Consider the following 25500-nt stretch of genomic DNA (forward strand, 5'->3'; position numbering starts at 1 on the left):
AGAGGGGGCAATTACTTCTGGAAAACATCAACTTCTTAATTCATGTTTTAATCATTTTGATTATGCTTAATAAATGCCTATAACAGTTTCTAGCTACTGTGTTTCAAACAAAAATAATTCAGACATTCCATGTAGCACATAAAATTCTATATGAAAGCATGCTATGTGAAAGCAACATACAGAAAAGGGTATTTTTCTATAGTTGCAAAATGAGCTGGAATCACAGGGAGTCATGAGGGACAGAAAAGCTGTTGTTAGATTATCCATTGCAGTGCAGCCAAATCATCACGTCTCATATTCCTAGGGATGTAACAGGACAAAAATATTTGAAGCCTTCTGGGTTATGTTTGATGTTGCATGAGGCCTAAACAAATCACCAGGGACTAGCAATTCTGTGCTCAAGAACTCCTTTAAAATTAGTTTCTTATTCTCTTTCTTTCATTCTGGGTTTCTGCTGTGCCCAATTTTTTTTTCTTTTTTTTTTTTCTTTTTTTTTTTTTTTGGTCTAAATACACTGGTGAGGCATAGTACAAGTGATATTCATTCGTAGATGTGCAAGATTGTGATGAAAAGGCTTGGGCTTTACTCTCATGTTGTTAGAGTGACAGAAGAGCTTCCTTCCACCTCTCTCTGGCTCACACATCTCTGAACATTAATATCAGAAAATCCATAAGCCCTTTGGAAAATATTTCCTATATTGCAACTTCCTATTTCTGTAAAAGAAGAACAGTACCTTCCTTGGGTTGGAAGGCACCTTTAAAGGTCATCTAATCCAACCTCCCTGTAATAGGCAGGGACATCTTCGATGAGATCAACCTCTTCCAGTGTTTTACCACCCTCACAGTAAAAAAAAACTTCTTCAGTCTATCAATCTTGTGGGTTTGTAAGAACTACAGTAGTAATCTCTGTCAGGTGCTTTGGGAACCCTTTATGGAAAGTAAAGACTAAATAAATTCAGCACATGGTCCATTATTATTCCCCTGATAATGTTTGGTAATATCCTGGGTAAGTACCACTAATTACAGGACTACTTTATGTGGCTGAATTCCAAAGCACTGTTATAATTTACTGCCATGTCTGTTTATAATCACAATTACGTCATTTCAGAGAAATAGTTATATTTCCTTCCTGTAACTACATTTCTGCAAGGTATTATAACCTAAATAGGACAACAGACTGGGCAATCAGCAGTAATAAGATTTTATTTTAATGTAATAATAGCCAAGAATTAAGTAAAAGAAACAGACAGGAAAACAAAATAGAAGCAGAAAAGGACACATGCACAGACCCATCAGTTTGATGCCATAATAAAGTATGGAGGTGGCATTTGTACCATTAATCCATCTTTGACTTCAGTGTGACATTGTTATGCCTAGGCTGAAGAATACTTCACTGTTTATTAGTTTAATGCTGCATTCATTTTAAAACGTTGTGTGCAACTCTGTTGAAATTAAGGTGTAATAAAATTATCAAAAACATCTCCCACAGTAGGAAATACACAGCATTTAGGTTAAGGTATCATGATATAAGACATATTAGTTGAATAAACTAGGAGAGAGATATGAGTATTGATCTGTTTCATGACCATATCCAGGCATTTTCTCACCAGCTGTGGAAATATGATTTAGGAGAGCTTTGTCATGTGGTTAGAAACCCTTCGAAGTGCTGTAAATTACTGTTTTATCTCTACAGCCTGGTTTCAAGTGTCCAGTTAATAAATATTCTCTAGCTTCCATTCTGGTTGAGACCTGCAACTTCCTTGTATCAACCACCTGTGCAAGATTATTTAGATTCTTAGAGCAAATTTGCAGAAAGGCTGTGCTAACTGGGTTGTATAAACACTTACACATCTGTCTTATCCTCTAAAGGATTATCTTGCATCTTATCTCTTTGTCTGCTATTAAAATGTTTCTTAAATAAGCTGAAATTGAAGAGGGAAAGTAAATGGGAAAGTCAAATTGAAGTATTTCTGGGGTTGTTTTTATTTTTCTGTTTGTAACATTTGACAGCTGCAAGAAATTGCATGAGAGAAAAAAATCAAAGGCTTAAGTATCAAAATCTTTGCTTACAAGCTACTCTTATTTAGCAATCATGACAACTTGGAGCACATGATTCATAGGAACAAGTAATCAAGTATATAAAACCCCATAGCTTGTACCTAGATATATTTGGGGTTTTTTTAGGAATAACTTAGAGTGATTAAGTAAATATTTTGTAGTGTGGTCATAAAAAGTTTTTATTGATAAACTGTTTAGCAATATAAAAATTTAGCTTCATTTCAGCACATCCATATTTTTTTCTTCTTGCTGTTTATTATTTATACTTACGAAAAGTGAACTTAGGATCATGAAGCTGAGATTCATTGAAAAAAGTGAAGTTCAATTTATGGTACAAAAATGATTCCATGTAAAAAGGATACATTTAATATATCCAACTGTGAAAGCACCAAAATAGAAACTAGACCCATGTAACTTAAATGATTAGTCACAAAGCTTGACATATGAGCTATAAATATTAAACAATAAACTGAATACTTGAATGTATCCATTAAATTTGAGTAAATTTACACAATTAATAGCTTCATAACATCTAGAATTGGTAGCATATGATTTTGCAAAGAGAAAGGAGGCTGTATTCTCCCCATAACTTACTCATAGTGAACAATTTTAATCAGTTTTTAAATGGTGGAATCAATTTCATGAATGGTGAGACTTTCCACCAAGGTCACAGAGAAAAAATGCTTAGTTTTTCAATATACTTGGAATTTTCAAGTTGATCTTTTAATCAGACACATAACACAGGTTTTATGTGTTCTCATGACAGACCAGCAGTACTCATGGTCGCCTTCTCAGCACTTCAATGAAGAAAGATACTCTCCTGCTCCGAGGAATATGAAAGGATTATCTGGTAGTCGCAATCAACCACAGTTATGTTCAGCTCATACTTGTGGCTTAGCATCCCCTGAAGATTGTGAACATACCCACGACCTTATCCACCATGGGCAGGAGCCAAGGCCGTCGTATCTCCTCAGCCCCACGGAGAGCTGCCCGCTGGACCACCACCGTTGCTCCCCCCGCAGCTCCATTCATTCTGAGTGCATGATGATGCCCATGGTAATGGGCGATCACATGTCCAGTAGCACTTTCCCCAGAATGCACTACAGCTCACATTACGACTCCAGAGACGACTGCGCCATGTCTCACGGTAACCCTAAGATTAACCGTATTCCTGCAAATCTTTTGGACCAGTTTGAGAAACAGCTTCCTCTTCACCGGGATGGGTTTCATACTTTACAGTACCAGCGGACCTCAACAGCTGCGGAGCAGCGCAGCGAGAGCCCGGGCAGGATTCGCCATCTCGTTCATTCCGTCCAGAAACTTTTTACTAAATCTCATTCTCTGGAAGGATCATCCAAGGGAAATGTTAATGGAACAAAGGGAGACAGTCGAGGGGATGATCATCATCATGGGCACCATTCCAAGCATAGCAAAAGGAGTAAAAGTAAGGAGCGAAAACCAGAAGGCAAGCATAAATCTGGAATGAGTAGCTGGTGGAGCTCTGATGATAATTTGGACAGCGATAGCACTTACCGAACCCCTAGTGTGGTAAATAGGCACCATGCAGATCATATATCCCATTGCTATCCTGAGGCACTCCAGGGGCATTTTGGGGATCTCTCATTGAAGACTTCCAAAAGTAACAATGATGTGAAGTGTTCAGCTTGTGAAGGGCTACCAATGACCCCTGACAGTAAATACATGAAAAGGAGTTCTTGGTCCACGCTTACAGTAAGTCAGGCTAAAGAAGCTTATCGCAAATCATCACTGAACTTAGATAAGCCTCTGGTTCATCAGGAAATCAAACCTTCTTTGAGGCCGTGCCATTACCTTCAGGTAAGAGGAAGATTTTCTTGAGATTTTAATGAAAAGAGCATCACAGTATATGCCATAGTCATCATAAAAAATATACAAAGGTACCTCTCAAAGCATTTCTGTACGGCTCTCCTAATGCAGATATCAGATATTCCATTGAAGTGAGAAATCTCTGGCTTTTGTCTTTGTTTATAGACCACAGATTAAAAGCTATAAAACAGGAGTGATAGAAATTTGTTTCAGGTCAGTAGATGTGTTTTCATCTTTGGAATTCATACTGAACACCTTGATGAAATATATATATATCACACTAAAAAGGGAGCAGTACTCTCAGCAGTCTGGGAGCTAGAAAGAGTGTTTCAAATACATCCATGAATGCGTGATTTTAAAAACAGGCTGCGGGGAATCCAATTTTTGTGTTCTTTTATTCCTTTTCTCCATGTTTTTGTAAGTAACAGATGAATGGATTTACTGGTGTACCAAATTGCTTTGTTCTGGTGGTAATGACTCACATATTTCTTTTTAATGATTGGATCACCCAGGATCATATAGAACTGAGTCTCTTTTAAAACCATACTATAACAACATCTGTGTTAAAAGATACATGGGTACCTCAGGGAGAGAGATATTTCAGGCCTGGGCCTCAGACTGGTTTTGATGGTGTTCTGCACATGTGCTCTCTTGCAGCAACAAAGAAGCTCCCACTTTCTCCTACATTTAAATTTTAATACCTCCTGCTTGATGCCCTTTGCCACTCCAAAGTCACGCTAATGTTACTGTTTACCATGCTGCAAAATGATCTGGATCATAGAGTGACATGGGTTTAAAAAATACTTTCCAAAATACTATTTTTAGACATTTGAATAATTTACCTGACCTACATCCAGCATAGTCCCATCACAAGTGACATAAGCACATCAGATTATACAGAGAACTGTAGTGAGTGCAGAGCAGAAAGGAGAGAGTACCTCAGAGGATAACTTCTTCAGCTGGCTTTATCACCAGAAAAAAATGTAGTATACAAATATTCCTTTAATAATTTATACTAAGGATAACCTGCACAGCCCACATTGTTCTGAGTACGTTCTCTTCTATTTCTTCTTAAGGAACTCCTCTTTCTCCAGAACTTCACCAATTCTCATATTAACATGGGGAAATCTCTAGTCCAGATCTATGTATTATGAGATTTTCAGTTTCTCTGGGCCCTGCAGAAATGACTGTACTTCTGTGCAGAACTCTCTCCTCTCAGAGCTATAGGTATCCAATAGTGATGAGTCAAACTGGAAGAGCCAGATCTTTTCAAATGCATACGCAGACATCCAGGATCAATCCTCCCCACTGAAACAGGGAAAGTTTCTGATTGCAGAGAAAAGAAAATAAATTGCAGCCCTCAGAGCATTACCATGCAAATTGATTCCAATCTAGACTGACAGCTGTGGTATTTTATCATATCCAAGTACATTCTCATGTATGTAAAATAGACTGCACTTCCCTAGAAGTTTTTGATCTAACTCAACGAGCCAGAGCTGGAAGTGCGTCATGTGCAGAGACTTCCATTCTGTCTGTGTTCTGAAACCATGCGTACAGCTGTGACACTACAGAGAAGTTTAGATAAGATTAGATTTTTCCTTCCCATTCCATACTTCTACCCTGAAATCTCAGGTTCCTCTATTACTCTTTTGGGTACAGTGCTTTCCTTCTGAATCATGTTTCATCGTTTCTTCTTCCCCATCCCTCCACTCCTACGTCTCATTTGCCTTTGCAGAAGCTATCAATTTTTAATTTTCATTTGCCTTCTCCTTACTCCCAACTTTTATCAGCATCCTCAAGTGAATGTGAAAGACTCAGCTCACAAAGCAACTTGGTTATCACTAAGCTTTAGATCAAGCCCAGTGACAGGCCTAGGGGTTGGAAAAGCACACTTCTTTATAGCCATTTTTTATGCTTTTTGTGAATTAGGATAACTACAGAAAGGAATTTTCTTTCAGTAATTAGGAAGGCTTATCCAGCTTAAAATCTAGGAGATGAGATGTGAATTCAAATTTTTGCTGCACAGAGACTTTGTGATCTTTGTTTTTAAGACCCTTTAAAAATGGGACAGTATCCATTCCCTATTCACAGAGATCCTATAATGGAAATATGTTGCAATTCAAGTGTTCAGTTACTACTACAAGGAATCTATACTTGTGTCCAAAGCACTAATACAAGGAATTTTATAACAGAAATATTCTCATTATAAAATATTAAACTAAAACATAGGTTTCATCATATCAGAATATGCCATTTGGAGCATAGATATCCCTCAGACTGAGTGGCTGGCTTATTCACTGCCCAAGGTCAGCAAACAAATTGAGGGGATTCTATTATGCCAATGAAATAACTAATTGCTTGGTTTTGAAACTTCTGCTTTGAGGGATGTTGGGCTGTCACAATGTAATCATTAAGATCAGAAATATGTCCCATTATTATCTCTGCCAGGAACTTTCTCTCTAACCCAGGAAATGTAATTTTTTAATCTCTGAACACTTCAATTGCTTTATCTGCAAAACTGAGGAGGGATATTTAACTTTTCTTATGGCAGTGTAAGCAACATCACTGAATAATGATTGGATAAAAATAATCAATAGGTTCAGAAACTGAGAAAAGTAGAGAAACGTGTCAGAATCCCTACCCAGGAGATTTTACTGCCTTGCTCCAAAGTAGATGGCAATGAGAATTCAGGGGATTATGAAGCTGATGTGCAGCAGCAGATTTCCCTGAGGTGCAAAAGTGAACAGATTAGCATAAAACCCCAAGACCTTTCACAGGGTCTCTGTTTTTAAAGTGGTATTAAATACATGTCCTGACTGATGTTAGCTATATATTTTTAACTCTTTTTAAAATAAAGCTTTGAAAACACAGTCCTTCAATGAAGAAACAAATATGTAAGCATACCTCTGAATAACAAAAAGTTAATGTCTATATTTATATATTATTATCTTTTTTTAAATTTTTTTCTACTACCTTTTTTTTACTTTTGTTCTACTACCTAGTTATATGAGGTTTCTCAGTAGCCACCTCACTTCTCTATCTATTGGTTTTCTTCCTATTATTTTTTCAGTATCTGCATGAAATATTTCTACTTCTGTTTTCCACTGAGACTTTTGATATGCAGAATCTCAAACTGAAAAGCCATGGCAGTCTTAGACCTGTGCTATAGACTTTGTTTACTGTCTTATGTTTCTGAGCTTCCACTTTGTCTTCTGTCATAATTACTGAGCTTCTTTTCCTTCAAACTGAAACTCTGAAGAGTGAGTATAGGAACTTTCTTTCTAAGAAGGAAGCTACTAGCAAATTAACAAATGCCTGGGAAAAGGAGATAAGACAAGGGATTTTGAAGTTGTCTCCTCTTTATATGCTTCAGTCATGTCCTAGAGTTGAAAGCAAGTATTTCTTTAACCTGATAAATCTCCAAGTTTAATCTCTGGCTCCTCTTTTAGGGTTTTGCATTTCCTTCTCCACACAGAGTCCTTGCAGCTAAGGCATCTCCTTGGACTGGGAGTGTGGTGCTGTAAGTCAGAAGTGATTCAGTCAGCATGCCTTTTTCAAGCATGGGTGGTCATCTAGTCCTAAAGTGGATGGTTTGAGAGAATTAAATTATTTGAAACAAAGCTGTATAAAATAGTGATTATTTTTATCATTTAAAACCCAGATCAGATTTGCTTCACTCCTTCTACAGTGGAGGTGATGGAAACACACAGGAACAAGGGAGAAGGGAAGAGTGAGAAACTCATTTGGGAGGGCTGTAATGTCAATCAGTTGACCAATTATCACCTCAAGAGCAGAGGAGTACCATTTGTAATTGTACACTAACAGCATTTAGCACACCATATCTTGTAAATGATTTGATATCTTGTAAATGATTGAATTTCTATTTTGAATGCAGACAAATTGAGCATTTCAATGCATTTCTGGGCAACAAACACTTTGCCACCTCACTCAGCAGCAAAACAGCCCAAGTAAAACACACGTGCAATAATGCACACTTTTTATAGTTTTAGCCATAGTAGCTGCTACTGTTTTCCAAGTCATTTTAATTTTAATATAAAATATGTTAAGAAGAAGATAAATGAGCTGTGAGATCTCCTCTGTCTTCATCAGCTGTTTTGGCTAATTAGGGTTCACATGTGTACAGTGCAATGACTTTGATTAATTCCACTCTGATGTGAGTACTAGCAAAGAGCAAAGATTTTTATCAGAAAAAAAAAGGATATGAACTAGATAACGGTGCTGAAAGGATGTGCACAAAAGAGTCACAGTTTCCAGAACTGAAATAACTTTGAATTCTAGTTAAAGAAAAATAATTCCAACAGTAGAGCCAAAAGATAGGCGAGGGCATCACACTCACCATCACTGTAGATCTGGAGCACAGTGCAATGTGTCATTGATTAATATTCCTTCCTCATTCAACAGCCTCCAAAGCAGCAAGCAATTGGGGTAAACATACCACAAGGTACAGTGAATGAGTCAGCACTAAAAAAGGAAATAGCATCTTGTTCTAAAAATGGCTTCAACCCACTCCCGTCTTCCTAGTGCAGTTAAGAGCGAGCGTCATCGGTTACAGCAGAGGCACTGCTAAGCATGTGGATAATAATGTCAGCTGTGTACTCCACAGAATGAAAGAAAAGCACAGTTGGCCTCTTGTAAAAAGAAAAAGAAAAAAGCAGGGGTTTCAACAAGGCTCTTTGCTGGTTTAAGTTAAGGCTACATGGAGAAAACCTTTGAGGACAAGTTAATGGATAAATAGGCCTTAAGCCCTCAGTTACATTTTCTCAGGAACTCTGCTGGTGGCGGTACAGATTCCCACAAATTAAACCACTGCCCTTGTGAGGCACACGACTGCTTTGTACTCTCCCTCTGGTTTGCAAGGAGGGATTTGAACTCAATGCACTTTTCTCAGCACTTCATCTTTGTGAAACTTGATTGTATGTGCTTGCTTGACATAAAACCCAAGCATGAGCTACAGAAACTACATCCAATCCTCTAGCAGTGAGTGCACACTCTGGAGCTAGCCAGCGCTAGCAGAGTTTTAATACTCACATCCAAATCGCCATCACCCGCGCTGCCTTCACAATGATTTATGACCAGCCACTACTGAAGAATTAACTGGGTTGTTTTCACAGCAGGAAAAGCTAGTATAGACAGTAGGGTAGCAGGGCAGTCTGCATCCTAGATCAGCATGGACAAATGCTGTAACATTTGGTTTTCTACAGGCTGAGACAAGGATGTCTCAGCCACCCCTATGCCCTCCCAGTCAGCAGTGGAGGTGTGCAAGACAAACAGGTAGTGCCCAAACAATAAGGGAAATAAAGGGACAGTTTTTTGCCCTACAGTTCATTCACAGGGTTAATGTCAGCCTGCAATATCTTGTGGAGCATTAAATAAAAAGGAGTAGTAAATCCTACACTTCCCTATATTTACAGAATGCTGATGGGTTTGTGTATCACAAATCCTAGAATACTTAAACACCCCTAAGGGGGAAATACATTCAATCAATGATATTGTAAAGCAAAGCTCTGCCCTAACAGCTGTCTTAAATCACTGGTATCTTGAATTACTGTGTTAATCAGTGGTACAGGACACTGCTTCCATGACCATGTCCTAGGATCCTCCTATTGGATAAAATTAATTACTGAAACTTTTTTCTAAACAAGAGTAGAAAGATTTCAGAGTTAGTATTTTCTTAAAGCTGCCAGAACATGTCCCTATTACTGTGGAAGTGTCAAAGCTATGAGTAGAAAAGGGAGGCCGTGATCCCACTGCCCTTTAATCAGGAGGAGTTTTCCTCCTTTATGATGTTAGAAATGTGTTGCCAAATTGTTTCTCAATGTTCACTTCACTGAATCTGAAGGCTGACCTTTGCAGTTGTTACTCAAAGGTGTCACTAGTTCTGAAGAAGTTTTCATGCAGGAGTAACTCACTGTTACCTACACTCAGGCCATCTGTCAGAGGAGACTGCACTTGGGGCTGCAATGACTGCACCCTCTCCTAGGCCACAGGCTGGCTGCCTAGGGCAGACCCAGCTCCTCTCTAGAGCAGTCCATGCCATTCTTCCTGCAAGGATATGACTGTAAAAATGGTGAAGTATTCACAAATGTTGCTTTGGGGTTTTTTTGTTTGTTTTTTCTGGGTTTGGCCATCTTACAATGCTGTGCTTAAAGTTTCTTTTTTAAAGTAGAATTGCAAATGTGTTTAAATAGCTTATTGTCCATATGGACAAATTTCCTGGTACTTTGGTAGGGAAACACTTTTTGAAAAGTATGTAGATAGTTAAGCATTACACAGTAGATAGGAAGGAGAAAAATACTCATTTTGCTCTGGAAGCTAGATAATTGCAGTCATCTGGACTTAACCATTCAAAACATTATGTCAATTTTTAGTTAAAATCAGAAAAAAATGATGAGAGGCAAATACAGCTGTTAAATAGCCTTTAAAATATTTATGTTTTAAAAACATGCACTAGCTTTTCAGTAGTAGACCTGTAACGAACTGAAAAAAAAAGTTATAAAATTTCTTGCTTCATTAAATAAGATGTGGTTTACCACAGGCCACTTTTTGAGTCAGCCCTGCATATGCTGCCTTTTAGGTTCATCCTTAGGTTTAGCCTTATAATAGCTCTGCAAAGTGCAGACCTTGCTCCTTAGCCTCTGGTTTCAGAGGTGTTGTGCATTGTAAGTTTGTTGGGAGCACCTCTCCTTTTCTTATTTTTAGGGGCATTTTTTTCCTCTTATTTTATACTTCTGTAACCTTGAATACTCTGCAGCATCTTGCCCAACTCAGAAAAGCTTTTAGTCAGCTTCTGTTGCTGATGTTGTGGTTCCCTGGGCCTCATCTGGTGCCTGTCAGTCATGCAGCCCAGCTGGCAGCTGTGTTCCAGGTGTATTCCTTTTCACCTGTAGTAAGAGACAGGCTGCAATTCTGTTTAGGTCTTTGGCCTTTTGATGCTTGGTTTTAGCAGAATTTGCATTTTATTCAATTTATAGAAAAAGATTTAGAGGAAAATGCAACTATGAGCTGGCCCAAAAAGACAAAGACATAGGAAAACAAACTCTGGGTGCAAACTCCCTTCCTTGGCAGGAAAGCTGCTTGTGGCCTGCATGCAAAGTTCCAAGTTGTTATCTTTGATGTTTCTGTGAATTTCCCTTAGTACATAATTGCTACCTTGTGCTACATCTATTCTATCAAATTACACGGTGTCAGGATGGTTTCCTTGGCACTGCATTCTGATCCTCAGTACTCTTACGTGGCTCAGCAGGTCTCAGGCATTTTTTTCATCCAAGCTAGCCAATTTTTTCCTAAACTCCCTCCTGAGCACTCTTGGTTCAGTACTTAGCACAGGCCAGGGTGTGTACCTGGTAGACACACTTTTCAGAGGTAAAGATTCCTCCACAGCATGGGGGTGAAGTGCTGCAGGGCAGAGACCTCCAGGCAAGACTGTGGGTCTTTAGTGACCTGTGTTTGCCCAGCCCCAAGGCAGTCACCACACCATTTGCCTCCTTCTCTCTCCCAAGTTCTTATGGCTGTGCAGCAGCACAGTGAGTTGGAGTAACTCACCAGCTCAGCTGAACATTTATCTTTACTTATCCTAATTACTGTTGTAGGGTTATTTTTCAGGGAGCACTCCAGGTCATTTGACCATTACTAGCATTGCTTAAAAACCTGAATATTGCTTAAGTAAAACCTGCTCCACTGAGGTTAATGGTAATATAATTTTAAAGTGGCTTGAGCTGACCACAGTGTCCTTGATCACACACCAAAGGAAATACACAGCCAATTGAAACACAGGTTTCTTGGTTGAAACTCTGCTGGTTTTGTCTCTTAGATTGAAAGACTATAAACAGATTCTCATGTAAGTACAAGCCAAGCCCTCCCTTCAGTCCAATTTCACCTTATAATAAAGCTCTGGCACAAGATCTCAGTGAGCTTAGCAGGCTAAAATCACCCACAGTGTGGACAAGCCCATGACTGCTGTCTCACTGCACCTTGCTCCACCATGTCAAAACAGCAGAGTCCTGAGGGTCCCAAAGAGACCCAACAACACAGCAGAGGATTTCCAGGTGGCTGAACTGCAAGGATCTGTGCCATCAATATGAGCACAGATGGTAACGGGGCAGGAATTTGGCCCACTTTCATCCATGCAGTATAAACAAAGCCACAAAGTCCTCACACCAATTACAGTATTCAGCCATCCTCCAATTATAATTCACATAGTTGCTGGAGAACCAATTGGGAAACATAGTGCTGGTTCTTTTTTGTTGTTATTGCTGGTTTTGGTTCGGGGGTTCTTTTGTTTGTTATTTTTTTAATTTTGTTTTTAATCGCTTGTGAGATATGAGTTATAAAACACTATTAAACTGAAAAGAGCACAGTTCTTTAGAAAACACAGAAGCAATTTTAGTACATTGGACAGAAATCTTTCCTTCAAAGATTGCTTAGTGCAGTTTGCTTGGAACTCCCCATGAGAGAATAAAATTAGGTAATAAATAATGCTGACAATGATTTTCCTCTTTGAACATCTCCCAGCTGGAATAGTATGTTTGTGGTCTGCATGAGTGTCCAGATTATTACCAAATCCCAAATTCCTGAAGTCAAGTTGTTTTCAACCCAATGTAAAGCATGAATTGTTTGGGATCTATATTATTTCCTTCCTCTTTCTGTAACACTGTGGCTGTTCAGAGCAAAGCCTGGAGAGAATGGCTGGAAAGATTACTCCTGTTTTCTCAAATTAGCTCCTGCCTTGATGGACAGTGTCAACTCACCTTTGGGAATGCTGCAAGAACTCTCTGTGCTTCTGAGCTGCCAAGAAGTTCAAGGAGTAGAGGGTGGCATGTGAAAATTAAAGCTAATTATGAAGAATAACATTGTTAGTGGTGAGGAGGAGTCCCTGGCATGTTTTGTAGAGACTTTACAATGACTTCATTGCATAATTCATGTTCCTTGCACAATGAATCAGCACATTAAAAAAAAAAGCCAGACAGAAGAAACTCATCAAAAATGTGCACAAGAATTGTGGTGAGTTGTAGACACAAGATTAGCTACTGAGGAAACAAACTTCTCTTTTCAGATACTGCACTCTTCCTTCCTGCAAAAATCCTGAGCAACAGGGTCTAGAGTCCACAGCCAGTAAACAGGGGAATGTCTTAGTGCCATTAACCTCAGAAAAATATTCTTGTAATTGCTTGGTGTTCCTTCTTGACTGAAATTGTTGAAAACATAGAAGGTCCAGCTCCCATCTCCCACTGTAGCATCAAGGAAATTTTCTGCTAATGCAAAAAATCATCTCTGTCTGCTCTGCAAGATTGTCATTTACTTTCATCTACTTGCAGCTGTGCACAGAGGCTGTTTTTTATGAGGCTCTTGAAGACATGATTTAGGAGAAAACCTCTTACCTGCATTTCAGATTGTGTCATCTTCTTGACCAGGCTGAGAAAGCATAAAATTACAAAAATTATTTGTCTCCAACAGAGTGTTTCATATCTTATCCTTCTTCACATCATGCATAGTGCCATTTCATGTGCAGACTTCAGCTTGTGCTTCTAGTAAAATGTGAAATTTGTATTACTAAAATAAGATTTAGGTAAAAATCAATATTTCCATTAATTTTATATCTGCATGCTAATTAAATTTCACAGAACTCCTGTGAGGTAGGTAATCCTCACTTTAACCTTTGGGAATGAGAATTATGAAGAAGTGATAGTCATCTCCCTCAGCTGAAGCCCTTTATTTAGGAGAGTTTCATTTTATATAGTGAAGTAATCAGCAGTTTTAAGCAGATCAGCAGTTTAGCTGTGGAACAACTTTAAAATTGTGGGAACTGTGAGCAAATGCCATAGAAGTGGATGGAACAATGGGAGCAGGTCTGTTTTGAAATGTCAATGGCTGTTGCCATTTTGACTGTTTTAGCTAAACCCTAAACTGAAATAAACTTAAAAAAAATCAAATTAACAGTGATCAAAGTCCAGAAGAATGAACATTTCATTGTTTCTTCCAGTTTTGTCATCAGTATTTCTTAGCTACAAGATTAGATGTTCACACTCCTAGAATTAGTTTTAGGGGCCCTAGATTGCCTATTTCTCATAAGGTATAGGGAAAAGCTTTTTCCCCCTGAGTGTAGTGAAACATTGGAACAGGTTGTCTAGAGAGGTTGTGGAGTCTTCATCTTTGGAAATATTCTAAACCCAGTTGGACACAGTCAAATTATCACTGAATATCCTGAGCTGGTAGGGACCCACAAGGATCATTGGGTCCATCTCCTGGCCCTGCACAGCACCATTCCCAAGAGTCACACCATGTGCTCAAGGACACTGTCCAAATGCTCCTTGAGCTCTGTCAGGCTTGGTGCTGTGACCACTTCCCTGGGGAGCCTGTTCCAGTGCCTAACCATGCTCTGGGTGAAGAACTTTTTCCTGATATCCAACTTAAACCTCCCCTGACACAACTTCAGGCCATTCCCTTGGGTCCTGTCACTGGGCACCACAGAGAAGAGATCAGAGTCTGCCCCTCCTCTTCCCCTCACAGGCAGTTCTAACTGCAGTGAGTTCTCCCCTCAGTTTCCTCCAGGCTGAGCAGACCTCAGCCTCTCCTCATACAGCTTCCCCTGAAGGTCCTTCACCATCTTCGTAGCAGTTCTGGGCAAGCTGCTGTACCTGGCCATACTTCGGGCAGAAGGCTGCACTAGAGACCTCCAGAGTCCCTTCCAACCTCAGTAATACCATGATTTCTAGTTTGTTCTGTAGTTTTGTCAAATCCATCCCTGTTTTCCCTGACAACATGCTGGTTTTTTCTTCCTGAGAATCAGGGGACAGACACACAGCTGAAATCCAGTTAAGGGTCCAAAATCCTTCTTCTGTCAAATCTGGTCTGAGCACAACCAGTACGCTCAACAGGAAGAATAGAAACATAGAATCATTTAGATTGGAAATTATCTTTAGGGCTATTGAGTCCAGTTGTTAAGTCAGCACTGCCCAGTGTGCCACTAAACCATGTCCCTAAGCACCACATCTACACATCTTTAAAATACACCCAGGGATGGTGATTCAGCAGCTTACCTGGTCATCAGTCCATTTAAATCAAATTACAACACGGCATAAAACATATAAAATAATAAAAGAGAAAAATAAGAACTCAAACAAATGTGTATTGCTTCTATAAAAGGGAGATAGAAATAAGATTTAAAATAAAATTCAGAAATCATAACTTTTGCGGCCATTAACTGGTCATGTGACAATCTAGGTATTTAGGTAAAAAATTAGTAGTAAGGGGTATTTTAAGATACGAACTTCTAACAAGGAACAAGGATAGCAACATTTTATCTAAAGCAAGGAAATTTATTTTTATATTAACAAAGTTTCTGAAATACCCACTGTGAAGATGACAGCTCGGTTTCTTCTGTAGCCTATAGAAGGTCAAACACCATCTTCTCAGTTCCGTGAATTGCATTCTCAGCAGCAGGATGTACATCAGTTTGGAGCATAGGTACTTCTTGCTTTGTTAAGAGGCTGTAAAAGTTTTATCCAAACGCTCTTTTACATAAAATTCACATGAGTGCTTGACCTAGGGGCTATAACTAAGCTCCCTGTTTTCGGGTAAATCCCTGATCACAAACCTGCATCACACCCTTTTATGTAAATGGAGTCCCTCTCTCCTAACCAGCCCTCCCCAGGCAATCTGTGAGGGCTTCATGAAAATGCTGGGAGTGACAAAAAGAGGAGGAGAGCTCTCCAAACATCATTGATTAGAAGGAGGCCAAGAAAGTCTTCCACTTCCACAGCTGTTTCATCATAGAAGGAAAACATAAGGCTATCTTGGAAAAAAAAACAAACAACCACCAAAAAACAACAAACAACCAAGAAAAACCCCACCTCTTTTCTGCAGAAGATTATTTTAGGATCTGACAGGGAAATAAGAGAAGGCCTTTCTGCTGACTGTAATCAGATACTGTAAGTCCAAGAAAGGAGAACTATTTGAGATTTTTCTTTGTGCTCTACATTCTGATTGCTAACTAGATGGACTTTCTTTATGTTACTTTGCAGGAACTAACTCTCCTAATGCCTTTATGGGGAATTTAGGATCCTTCCTAAGGTTCTGGAATTCACTCTCAGTTCAGCTTCATAACATGTAGTGTTAGGTATCAAGTGCTTTATTAAAATCGACCCTAGGTGATTAATGTAAGGTGTCAAAATGAATCAGTAGATGGACAATTGAAAGATGTCAAATTTTCTGAACCTGGTGCTCCTTACAGCAACAGTGAATGACACTTATGAAGGAGACTCATCATTCTCTGTAACAGTCATAACCATCAGCAGCCAGGCCTTGTCAGCCAGTTGTTCTTGCAAAAGGAAATTCATATGGTAATATGCAGTATAACTCCTCTGTGGATAGAAACTACATATACAAGGATTCATGTTAACATTTAGAACAGAAGGAAGGTCTTTTTAGACATTATAAATATCAGCATCATCACGGTATGTAAGAAGATAATTAGAGTAATTATTCCAAATTAGCAGCTGCAAGCCCTGCAGATGGGAATTTCAGGGGCTTGGAACTATTGTAAGGTAGAATTTCTGCAGGTTGCAAAGCCCTTTCCATATTTTGGAAGATGTATATTTAATCACCCTTGTACATGATGTTAATTGTTTTTGCTAATATCTCAAAATGAAAATCTTTCCTGACTTACATAATGCTTTTGCTTTTCTTGAAAGCTGTGTTGGGGTTTGAGATAGCCTGGATTTTGAAAGATGTTTCCAAGTACTTAACCTATCAGTTCAAATAAATGAAGAGCTAGGCTGAACTGGGACTCAAATTCTGCTTCTATTCTCAGTCCATGAAGAAAAACAATGTCAAGTGTCCTTTCTTTTTCTTTATTTTTTTCTTTTTTATTTTGAAGATGGCAAAAAGACTATAGCTGTTCTCCAAAGCTCTGGATGAAACCTTCTGAGGGAACACATGGTCAAACTTCCTCTCCAGGTTCCAGAAGCATTTTCACTGCATTCATTGTATTGTGCTCCTTTGAATGGCTTAAGGACAAAAAAACCCACAAACCAACAAAACCCATATAATTTAATTTTGAATAATGTTGTAACAACCATAAATGCTTCTGTGATAGCCAATGAATTGGTCTGATTAGAAAGGGATTCTTGTTGCCCTGTGTACCATGAGCACATCACACCACAGTGGAGCAGGACTTCTTGGGTTTTTAGCTTTGGTCTTTAGCTGTTGTGTGAATTCCTATAACTTACGAATACAGACAGCAAAAGAAATGCAATCAACAGAACCAGTAATGCACATAACTGTAAGGTTTGTCCTTATCACAGTGAAGAAGTTTAATTTTTTAGATACTTTAATGTACAAAATCAGTCATTTCTATCTTTTAAAATAAGATTGCAACTTCAATCAACAAATAAGCCTGTGTTGTACTCATTTAAATCCAGTCCTTATCTAGTTATTTGAACATGGAATTTCAGACAAAATCAAGTTGAGAAAGTAATAATTTTCTGCATTTGAGTAAGTAAAAGGTTATTGATCAATGTATTTTTAAACTTTCCATTTAATTATCTTTGAAGTGAAAAGAAGGAAAGAAGTTTGAAGCCTAAATCATTCTGAAGCCTAATCATTCTGTGAAAAAGTTATGAGGGGATTTTTTTGAAAATAATATTAAGACATGATAATTCAGCTTTAGTAGTGAAAATTTAACAGTACACCTTGTAGTGGGCCTATGTAGATGCCAGTAACTGCTTTTTTGGCATTTGGATTTTGGCTTTAGCTATGCTGACATACATTTAATAAAGACTATTTAAAATAAGAGCATGTTTGTATGATATCAAGTAATAAAATAGCTCTCTAATTCAGATTTTTACAGCTGTTAGAGTTGTCAGCTGTATATTAAAAAAATTAAATGCTGAATTTAATGTATATATATTTAGTATTTTAAGCGACTGGCTATGACTACTATGACTACATGTAAATTATCTTTTAGGTCTCATAGAATCATAAAAAACATTCCTGCAACATTAATCTTATACATATTAGGTCTGAGAAAAGAAATGAGAACGATGTATCACACTTACAGGCTTCAAGTTTGGGAAGATTTTCAAGACTTCCTTTCACCATCCAAAGCTCAATAATGTGAAAAGTTTGTTTCTTTGTGTGATGCCACCATATTTCACTTAGATTCATGCTCTGTCCTATTATTTTGTATAAGAACATGACTTTCTTTTTCTCTGACAGTTATCTCTAACATATTTCTGATATGTGCGATCTATTTCATCTCTTCTTACCTGACTTCATCTTCCATCTTTTTTTCTTTTTTCTTTCTTAAGCTTGGGCTTTTAAATTTAATATCTCTATTTTTACTTTTTCGCCCCCTTTTAAAACTTCTTTTCTCCTTTAATCCCTTTTTAGGACTCAAAGCCCCAGCTCTGTTCACCTGGTGTGCAGGGCTAATTCATCAGTCTTGAAAGGGCCATAGTTGGCAAGCAGATTGTGTTAATTCTTTAAACCCAGTCTCCAAGAATGTTGAAACCAATGGGAGCATTTGCTTCAGCTCCACAGTGAACTCTGTCTATAGAAGATTTCAAATATGTTTGACTTGAAAATCTGTATTTGACATCCTGCTTTGCAGAAAGTATTAAATATATGTCTAATTGAGATTTCAGACTTATAGTATATTAGTAAATAAAGACATTAAGCTGCATAATATAGATGGAATAATAATGTTGGTAAAGGATTTGATGCTGCCAAGGGCATCTGCCTTGGTCACTGATGAACTCTGTCACATCCTACTTTTTAACTGTGAGTCCTTATAATGCATTACAGAGAGTTGCCTGTATCCTTAAAACAAATTAAATGCATAAGTATGTTTCTGGATTAGAGCCAGAGGACTCAGCACCTTGGAAGATTAAATATAAAAAAAAAAAAAAAGGCAATACTGGCAGAGACAGGCTGTGTTTAATCATAAGCATTGAAACAAGGCTGATTTCACTTTGGATTGAAGAATCCACTCCTGCTCAATTCTTTGGTAATTTGTGGTGAGGAGAGATTTCCATCCACCAGCTGTGGATTATCTGACTACCAATCTTAATATTTGGAAATCCACTTGAACTGCATAAAGGCAACTGCAATCCTACAACCTCATGTATCATTTAACTGGTTGAATTTCTGATTTATTACAGTCTCTATCAACCATTTTGCAGTTTCTAAATAGAAAAAAGACAAATTACCACTTTTTCTTTTTTTTTCCACAGAAGTTTGCCCTAATCCTACCCATTTATGCCAAGATCAAGTCTTAGTTTATCTGAAATACATCATTCACCTCCCTGAAAGCCCCTTATAAGGACTGCTGGTAATAAACCCCAAAGTGCTCAGCTTTCAATGAATTATAGCTCTGAGATTCCTGATTAACTCGTTGTTATCAGATTAAAATCCATGTGCAAGCTTTAGGCTGCTTCCTGCAGTTTAGAGCATGTCTACAAATAGATATTGCAGCTCAGCTCACAATCCATGACTTCATTGTTTCTTGGTTCTAACGTTTATAAACTGAAAAATTCCAACTCTGAAGCTGAAGTTAAATGGCAAAATCATTTAGGGTTCTTGAAAATCTCTATATAAGTCATCTGTTTCTGAAGAATAAAAAATTCATTACTTATCTTTGTAAAATGAATAAAGGAAGGAAGTATTTAAACATATGAAAAGAATAAACCACATTCTCTGTGTGTGTGTGTTTTATGGTCTCCTTTAGGTACCTCAGGATGAATGGGGAGGATACCCAGCTGGTGGGAAAGATGAAGAGATCCCATGCAGAAGAATGAGGAGTGGGAGCTATATTAAGGCCATGGGAGATGAAGAAAGTGGAGATTCTGATACAAGCCCCAAGACATCGCCAAAATTATCCGTTCGACCAGAGTCATTATTAAAATCCATTGGGCAAAGACCATTGGGAGATCATCAAAAGTAAGCTTCACTACACCTTTCTGGAAGTTGTCATGACTTGGATAACTTTCCTTTGTGTCTTATGGGCATTGGTCAGCTTCCATAGGAAAAAAAAAATCTATCGCTTAAAAGGTGATTTTTTTTTTTGGCTTCATTTTAAATTAGTTACAGTTTCTTGTGGTTACTGGATGAAAACCTGACATCTTCTTCCATCCATGAAATAAACGTTCTACTTCTGAATGAGTTTTTTATGCTTACTGAAGGAAATGTATATTTATTTTATGCCAAAAGTTCAAAGTTAGGGGGTTTTTTTCTCTAGAAGGATTGATTTATATTACAATTTTTGTTATTTCATTGCTTTCTCTGAAATAGAAAATATACTCTATTCTATACTAGATATAATATTAAATATACAACTGTACCATATATTGGGCATTTTACACCTTTTTTATCAGTGTAATGCTTTATGTATCAGCTGTACTGCATCATACTCATTTAAACACATTGTGGAAGATTTTGTTTGACTGGATTATTTTTCATTCATACTACCATTCATACTACCTGCAATATGGCCTATTAAATAACTAAAGCAAATCTTAAAACTACAAGGAAGTATGTGGGAAGTTTTCCAATAGATCTTTATTTTCCTCTCCTTTTTTATCTTTTCAATATATAATTTTATAAGTAAACTGTAAAAATTCTTGTCAGGAGGGTTTCAAAGTGGTAGCCTGACTTAAAATCTACAGATTCTATTAATTTGACTGGATGTTTCTCATGGCTTAGCAAATTTATCTTTTTGCCTGGGATATATAAACTAATTAGGAGTGAAATCTTGGACCAAGTGTTATTTATTGTTCTGTAGGTAATACCGTATAGTTTACCATAGTGACTCACCTTTTCAGAAAACAAAATAAAACAAAAACCATAGGCAAAAATCCTTATGGCTTAATTAAATTGAATTATTTGCATTGCAATCTGCAAGAAAGCCACCAACTTTCACTATTATTGAATAGAAGATTTTCCAGCTTCATTGCTTCATATGGTACTGGCCCAGCCACTGCCCAGCTGAGTTCTGGGCACTGTTGTAGGCCAGGGATCATTCCCAGAGACAGTTTGGTTGCAGTCATTCCAGTTTTGGAGGGGATCTCTTATCTTATTCATGCCACAAACTGAAATATTTTTTTAGGCACTGTTCTAACTTTCCAAGCACTTAGACCAAATAAAATATATTCTATGCTGTTCTTTGTTTCCAGCTATGGTTGGGCCTCCCACAAGGGAATCTGAGTAGCAGCACAAATTTGCCAGTTAGTGACAGGTCTTGGTGCCTGCCCTAGACCACTACAGCTTATAAACATGTTCAGACAGCAATTAAACATATCTAAACGTACATTAAAATAAGGAATATACTTCAAGAAAGAAAGTATTCCTGATTTGTTAAATCATGAAGACAGGTGGTTGTTAGTAGGCCAATACCAAATGTTGTGTCTCCTGTCATTTCTCCATGTATTGCAAATACACCGCTCAGAATTTAATTGATTAAAGCACGGGTGCACTGCTGATGCATGTACTGGGCTTGACAGCTGTGCTTGTTCATGGCCCCAGAGGATTTCATGTCATAGTTACCACTAACGAGTCAGAAAAGGAGGAAGCTTTTTGTAATACTGTAAAATACTATTAGGGGTTCTGTTGAAAATTTTTCACTAGCACTGGACTAAGAATAATTGAGCAGCCAGGCTGCCCCTGCTGACAGATATCTTTTAAGTCCTCAGTGTTTCTTTAAACTGAAGGGCAACACCTTGAATCTGCCAGCCTAACATTCACAGGTTTTTCCAGTGGACGTCAACAGAAGTGTGACAATTATGCTGGTTCTTGTAAGTCTTTCTTGCAAAAATCTATAGATTTCAGCAATCCTAAAGGCAGACAGAAAATTTCTTCTTGCACAGAAATACCAAGTGCTGATGCTAGACTTGGGTTTTTACCACAAGCCAGCTCCTCCCAGTATATCTGTGGTTGCCTTTTCTGTCTGGCAGATGTCTGTGAAGGATGTAGCAGTGGAAAATGGTTATGGAGCCTTCCTTCCTCCCTCAGCATAGCTCAGTAATCCCCACTGCATGCTGAGCACCATTTGTACCACTGATCATGCTGCTGAACCAGAAGCCAGGGCTTTGAACAGCATTCCTGCATGTATAACAGGGCTGAACAGCATTTCTGGCATGTGTTATGAGAAACTACATAATTCAAGATGTCAGCTGCATTAGGTTTTTTAGCTTGTTTACCCAGATGGAGGGAGCTAGTGCACACAAACAAAATGGGGGTTTAATTCTCTTATTCCTCTGCTGGGGTGACAGGGTAGCTCAGAATTGGGGTCTTCCAGACCACAGTAATAAAAGCTGAATATTGATTATTTTGGCAGTATAAAAACATTTATTGGCTGCAAAACAAAAGTAGATGGATTTCATAAGAAAAAGCCTACTTTTCCTTCGCTATCCTGAATATGATAAAATGAAAATTAGAACAGCCTTCACTTAACCTTCAACAGACATTTGACATATGTGCTTTTCTCCTCTGAGTATTATTAGGCATCTTTGCAGGGATGTTTTTCCCATTTAAATTCTGTTTATGCTTTGACAAAAGTAAGCCCTAATTTACTAGTTTGCGTTGCTCAAAGATCCAGCAAATTGAATATTAAAAGTTTCTAAACAATAAAAATGTATTTTTGCACCTGAATAAATAAATACAAATAGATAAATGTAAAGGAAACAATAGAAGCCTTAGAATTCTGAAATAATATCTTTTCAGTTGCTTTTGGAAAGGAGTATATTTTACTCCAAATTGGGGAAAAAATAAAAAGGGAAGTTCATAGTCTGCCACTGCTGGTTTATAAATCTGACAGAAGCAGGTCACAGACCCAACCACAGCCATCTGATCTCCACCTCTGGCAGAGAGAGAGCACAGCCAGCAGCATCCCCAGCCCACCTCCAACCTGGGCCACCTGTCTCACCTCTGCATAGTGCCAAGACATGGTTCAGGGACCAGCTCTGAAGGATGCAGCCACTCTCTCTGTAGGATAGGAAAGCTTGGCCAAAGGATCAGGAAATGGACCTGGCTTATTTCTGAGCATAGCTATAGCATAAGGGTCTCAATTTTTTCTAGACTTTTCAAAAATTAAATGCAGCTAAATATCTAGATTACTCACTGAAGAGAAATTAGTTTAAATTCTTTCTTTATGTTTCAAAAAACTAAATAGTATGTTGCACTATTTAGTCCAATAACATCAAGTTGAAGCCAGTGTAATTTATTAGTATTATTAGGAAATTGCATTTGAGCAAATTATAATGCAATCAGACTTGCTGTGGTGGAGACAGGACACATACCTGAAACTACTTCCTTTCAACTCTTTGTTTTCTTGGAATGGTGCCAGAAGTCCTATTTAATGTGGAAATTATGTTGACTCCCAGTAGCCCTGGGGAAAAAAAATATTTGTTTTTTTTTTAATTATTGTTCACTGTGATAATACAAAAATGTTCAGATGTCAGTTTTGGTATGCTAGAAGTGAAATGCAAGCCCTTCAATCCATTGTTTTCTGCTGTGCTGTGATGCTACTGAAGATGAAGTTAAACTGTGTTGGAAGGCAGTAGTTTGTACAAGGTATGCCATATATTTTCATTTACATTAAATATCATTAATCTAATGAACAGTTTATGGAATGGATAGCTGAAACAAAGGGACTTTCTGTCACTATCCTAAATAAGTTTTGTGCAATCCTGGAAAAGAGATTGACCTACATGATTTGTAGGGGTATCCTTCCAATCTAGTAAATGTCATTTTTCTGTATTTATGACAAAACCAAGCAAAGCTGAGATGGAAGCATCAGAGACACTGGGATCCAGAAAGCAAAGTTGAAAATAAAACAAGAATTTTGTACTCTGGAATGGGAGAGTAATTCTGAAAAACTGAATATAATACAGTTATTTGATGCTTTTAATTTTCAGGAAAAAAAGTACTTAATATACTGATTATGTAAATGAACAGAATAACACTGTAGAAATAGCAAATTCCATTTTCAGTATCTCCTTTTTGAAGTGTTATGAAAACCATCTCACCATTTAGTCAAAAGTGATAACAATAGCATTTAGCTCAAAGTAAATACACTCTATTTGAAGATCATACTGGTATCACTCACACAAATGAAGAGTCATGCTGTGCTGAAGTTTTCCATTATGCTCTGAAGTGACTCACAGGAAACGATGAAAATTAAATAGGTTAAGCTACAGTAAAATAAATTCAGTGACAGCGATGTGTACTTTTGTTTTGTAAACCTCTAATGGTAGACTTTTCTGTTTCTGGTAGTCCAGACACCTTAAGCTGATGGGTGGGCAGGCAGAAAGACGTGTGAGCACAGAGGGAGTACAAAAATGTAGTGTTTCAATGAGGAAGGGAATCTGCCATAGTACAAATTATTTGGCAAACTACAACAGTACAATACCAGTGATACTTCAAGTTGTCTTGACAACCTGAGATTAAGTTTTTCTCTTGATACTCTGCCAGATTTTGGCCACTGTATGGAATGAGTATCTTAAATTATGAATCACACTCACAGAGAGAGAGCATCTGTGCCTCCCTCAGGTGTTTACCATCTTTGTTTTGTGGGTTGTTTACACCCATAGCACACCTGAAGAGCATGATGCATGTCCATATTTCAGCCACTCTTACTCACAGCCTGGTGAATCAGCACTCAACACAAAACACTTCATTCAGTATTGTAAGTTAATATATCTAAAACCTGAAATGGCTGACGTGTTTTCTGGGCTCATAGTAAACCAGAGCAAAAGAATGATCTTTCACTGCTCTCCCTCTTTCCAGAGTGAGAGATTGCATCTATCCACAGCCACACTAACTTAATGCTTATCTGGACTGTTATCCAAGGCATGTCCACATTCTGTTCTGCAGACTTTATTATGGCAACAAAAATGTTGCCAAAGCAGACAGCAAGGAGATTAAACCTCAACCAGATCTGACAGCACTTAGCTGCCAGACCCCCTGGCTCAGCAGGAATCATGGAATAGCACAGACTCCTCTAAGACACATGGAAAAATCTCCATTTAAAAAAAAAATTCTTTCCGTTTGCAACCATTTGTGGTAACCATAACATGCTTAGAACATTAGAAAGTGAAAGCCAAAAAGCCAAAAGAGAAGTTTGGAAGCAATGCATAAGACCAGCCCTGTGGGTTTTCATCCATCTCTGCCCATGACAGTGCAGACTCCACTATTCTTTAGTGCCAAACAAATTTGTGGGTTTTGCTCCTAAGACACACCCCTTGGCAAATGTACACAGAAAATGCTGTGGGTAAGTGTGCACATGTGGGGGAGTGGGTGTGCTGCAAAAATGTCACAGATTGAGAGTCAAAGCACACCTTCCTTTCTAGAGAAATTAGTGTCCTCTTTCAACATTATCCATTGCTGTGCACCAGCGATCCAAGCCTTTTTTAATTTTTAAGGTAAACTTCAATTTACCATTAGAGCTTCTACATTTTAAATTAGGAATGGTTTTGAAGCCACTCCTGAGAAATATTTGTAATAGAAGAGATGAGGAAAATCACTAGAAAAGGAACCCTCATCTTTTATATGCTTTTTATTTATCTTTGGGGTTTTTTTCCCCTCA

At 38.0% G+C, this 25500-nt stretch overlaps 1 protein-coding gene across 4 annotated transcripts in view; it reads left to right on the plus strand.

Annotated features, from left to right (window-relative positions):
* The window catches only part of DLGAP2 (DLG associated protein 2), a 453649-nt gene that overhangs the window by 364085 nt on the left and 64064 nt on the right, over positions 1-25500 (plus strand). For all 4 annotated transcript variants that reach the window (XM_066547283.1, XM_066547286.1, XM_066547285.1 and 1 more), the window contains 2 exons: positions 2824-3893; positions 19648-19859. In XM_066547283.1, the coding sequence (XP_066403380.1) occupies positions 2824-3893; positions 19648-19859 (1282 nt within the window). The remainder of the gene's footprint in view (positions 1-2823; positions 3894-19647; positions 19860-25500) is intronic.

Source organism: Molothrus aeneus, chromosome 3 (assembly GCF_037042795.1).
Source record: "Molothrus aeneus isolate 106 chromosome 3, BPBGC_Maene_1.0, whole genome shotgun sequence".
Classification (NCBI taxonomy): Eukaryota; Metazoa; Chordata; class Aves; order Passeriformes; family Icteridae; genus Molothrus; species Molothrus aeneus.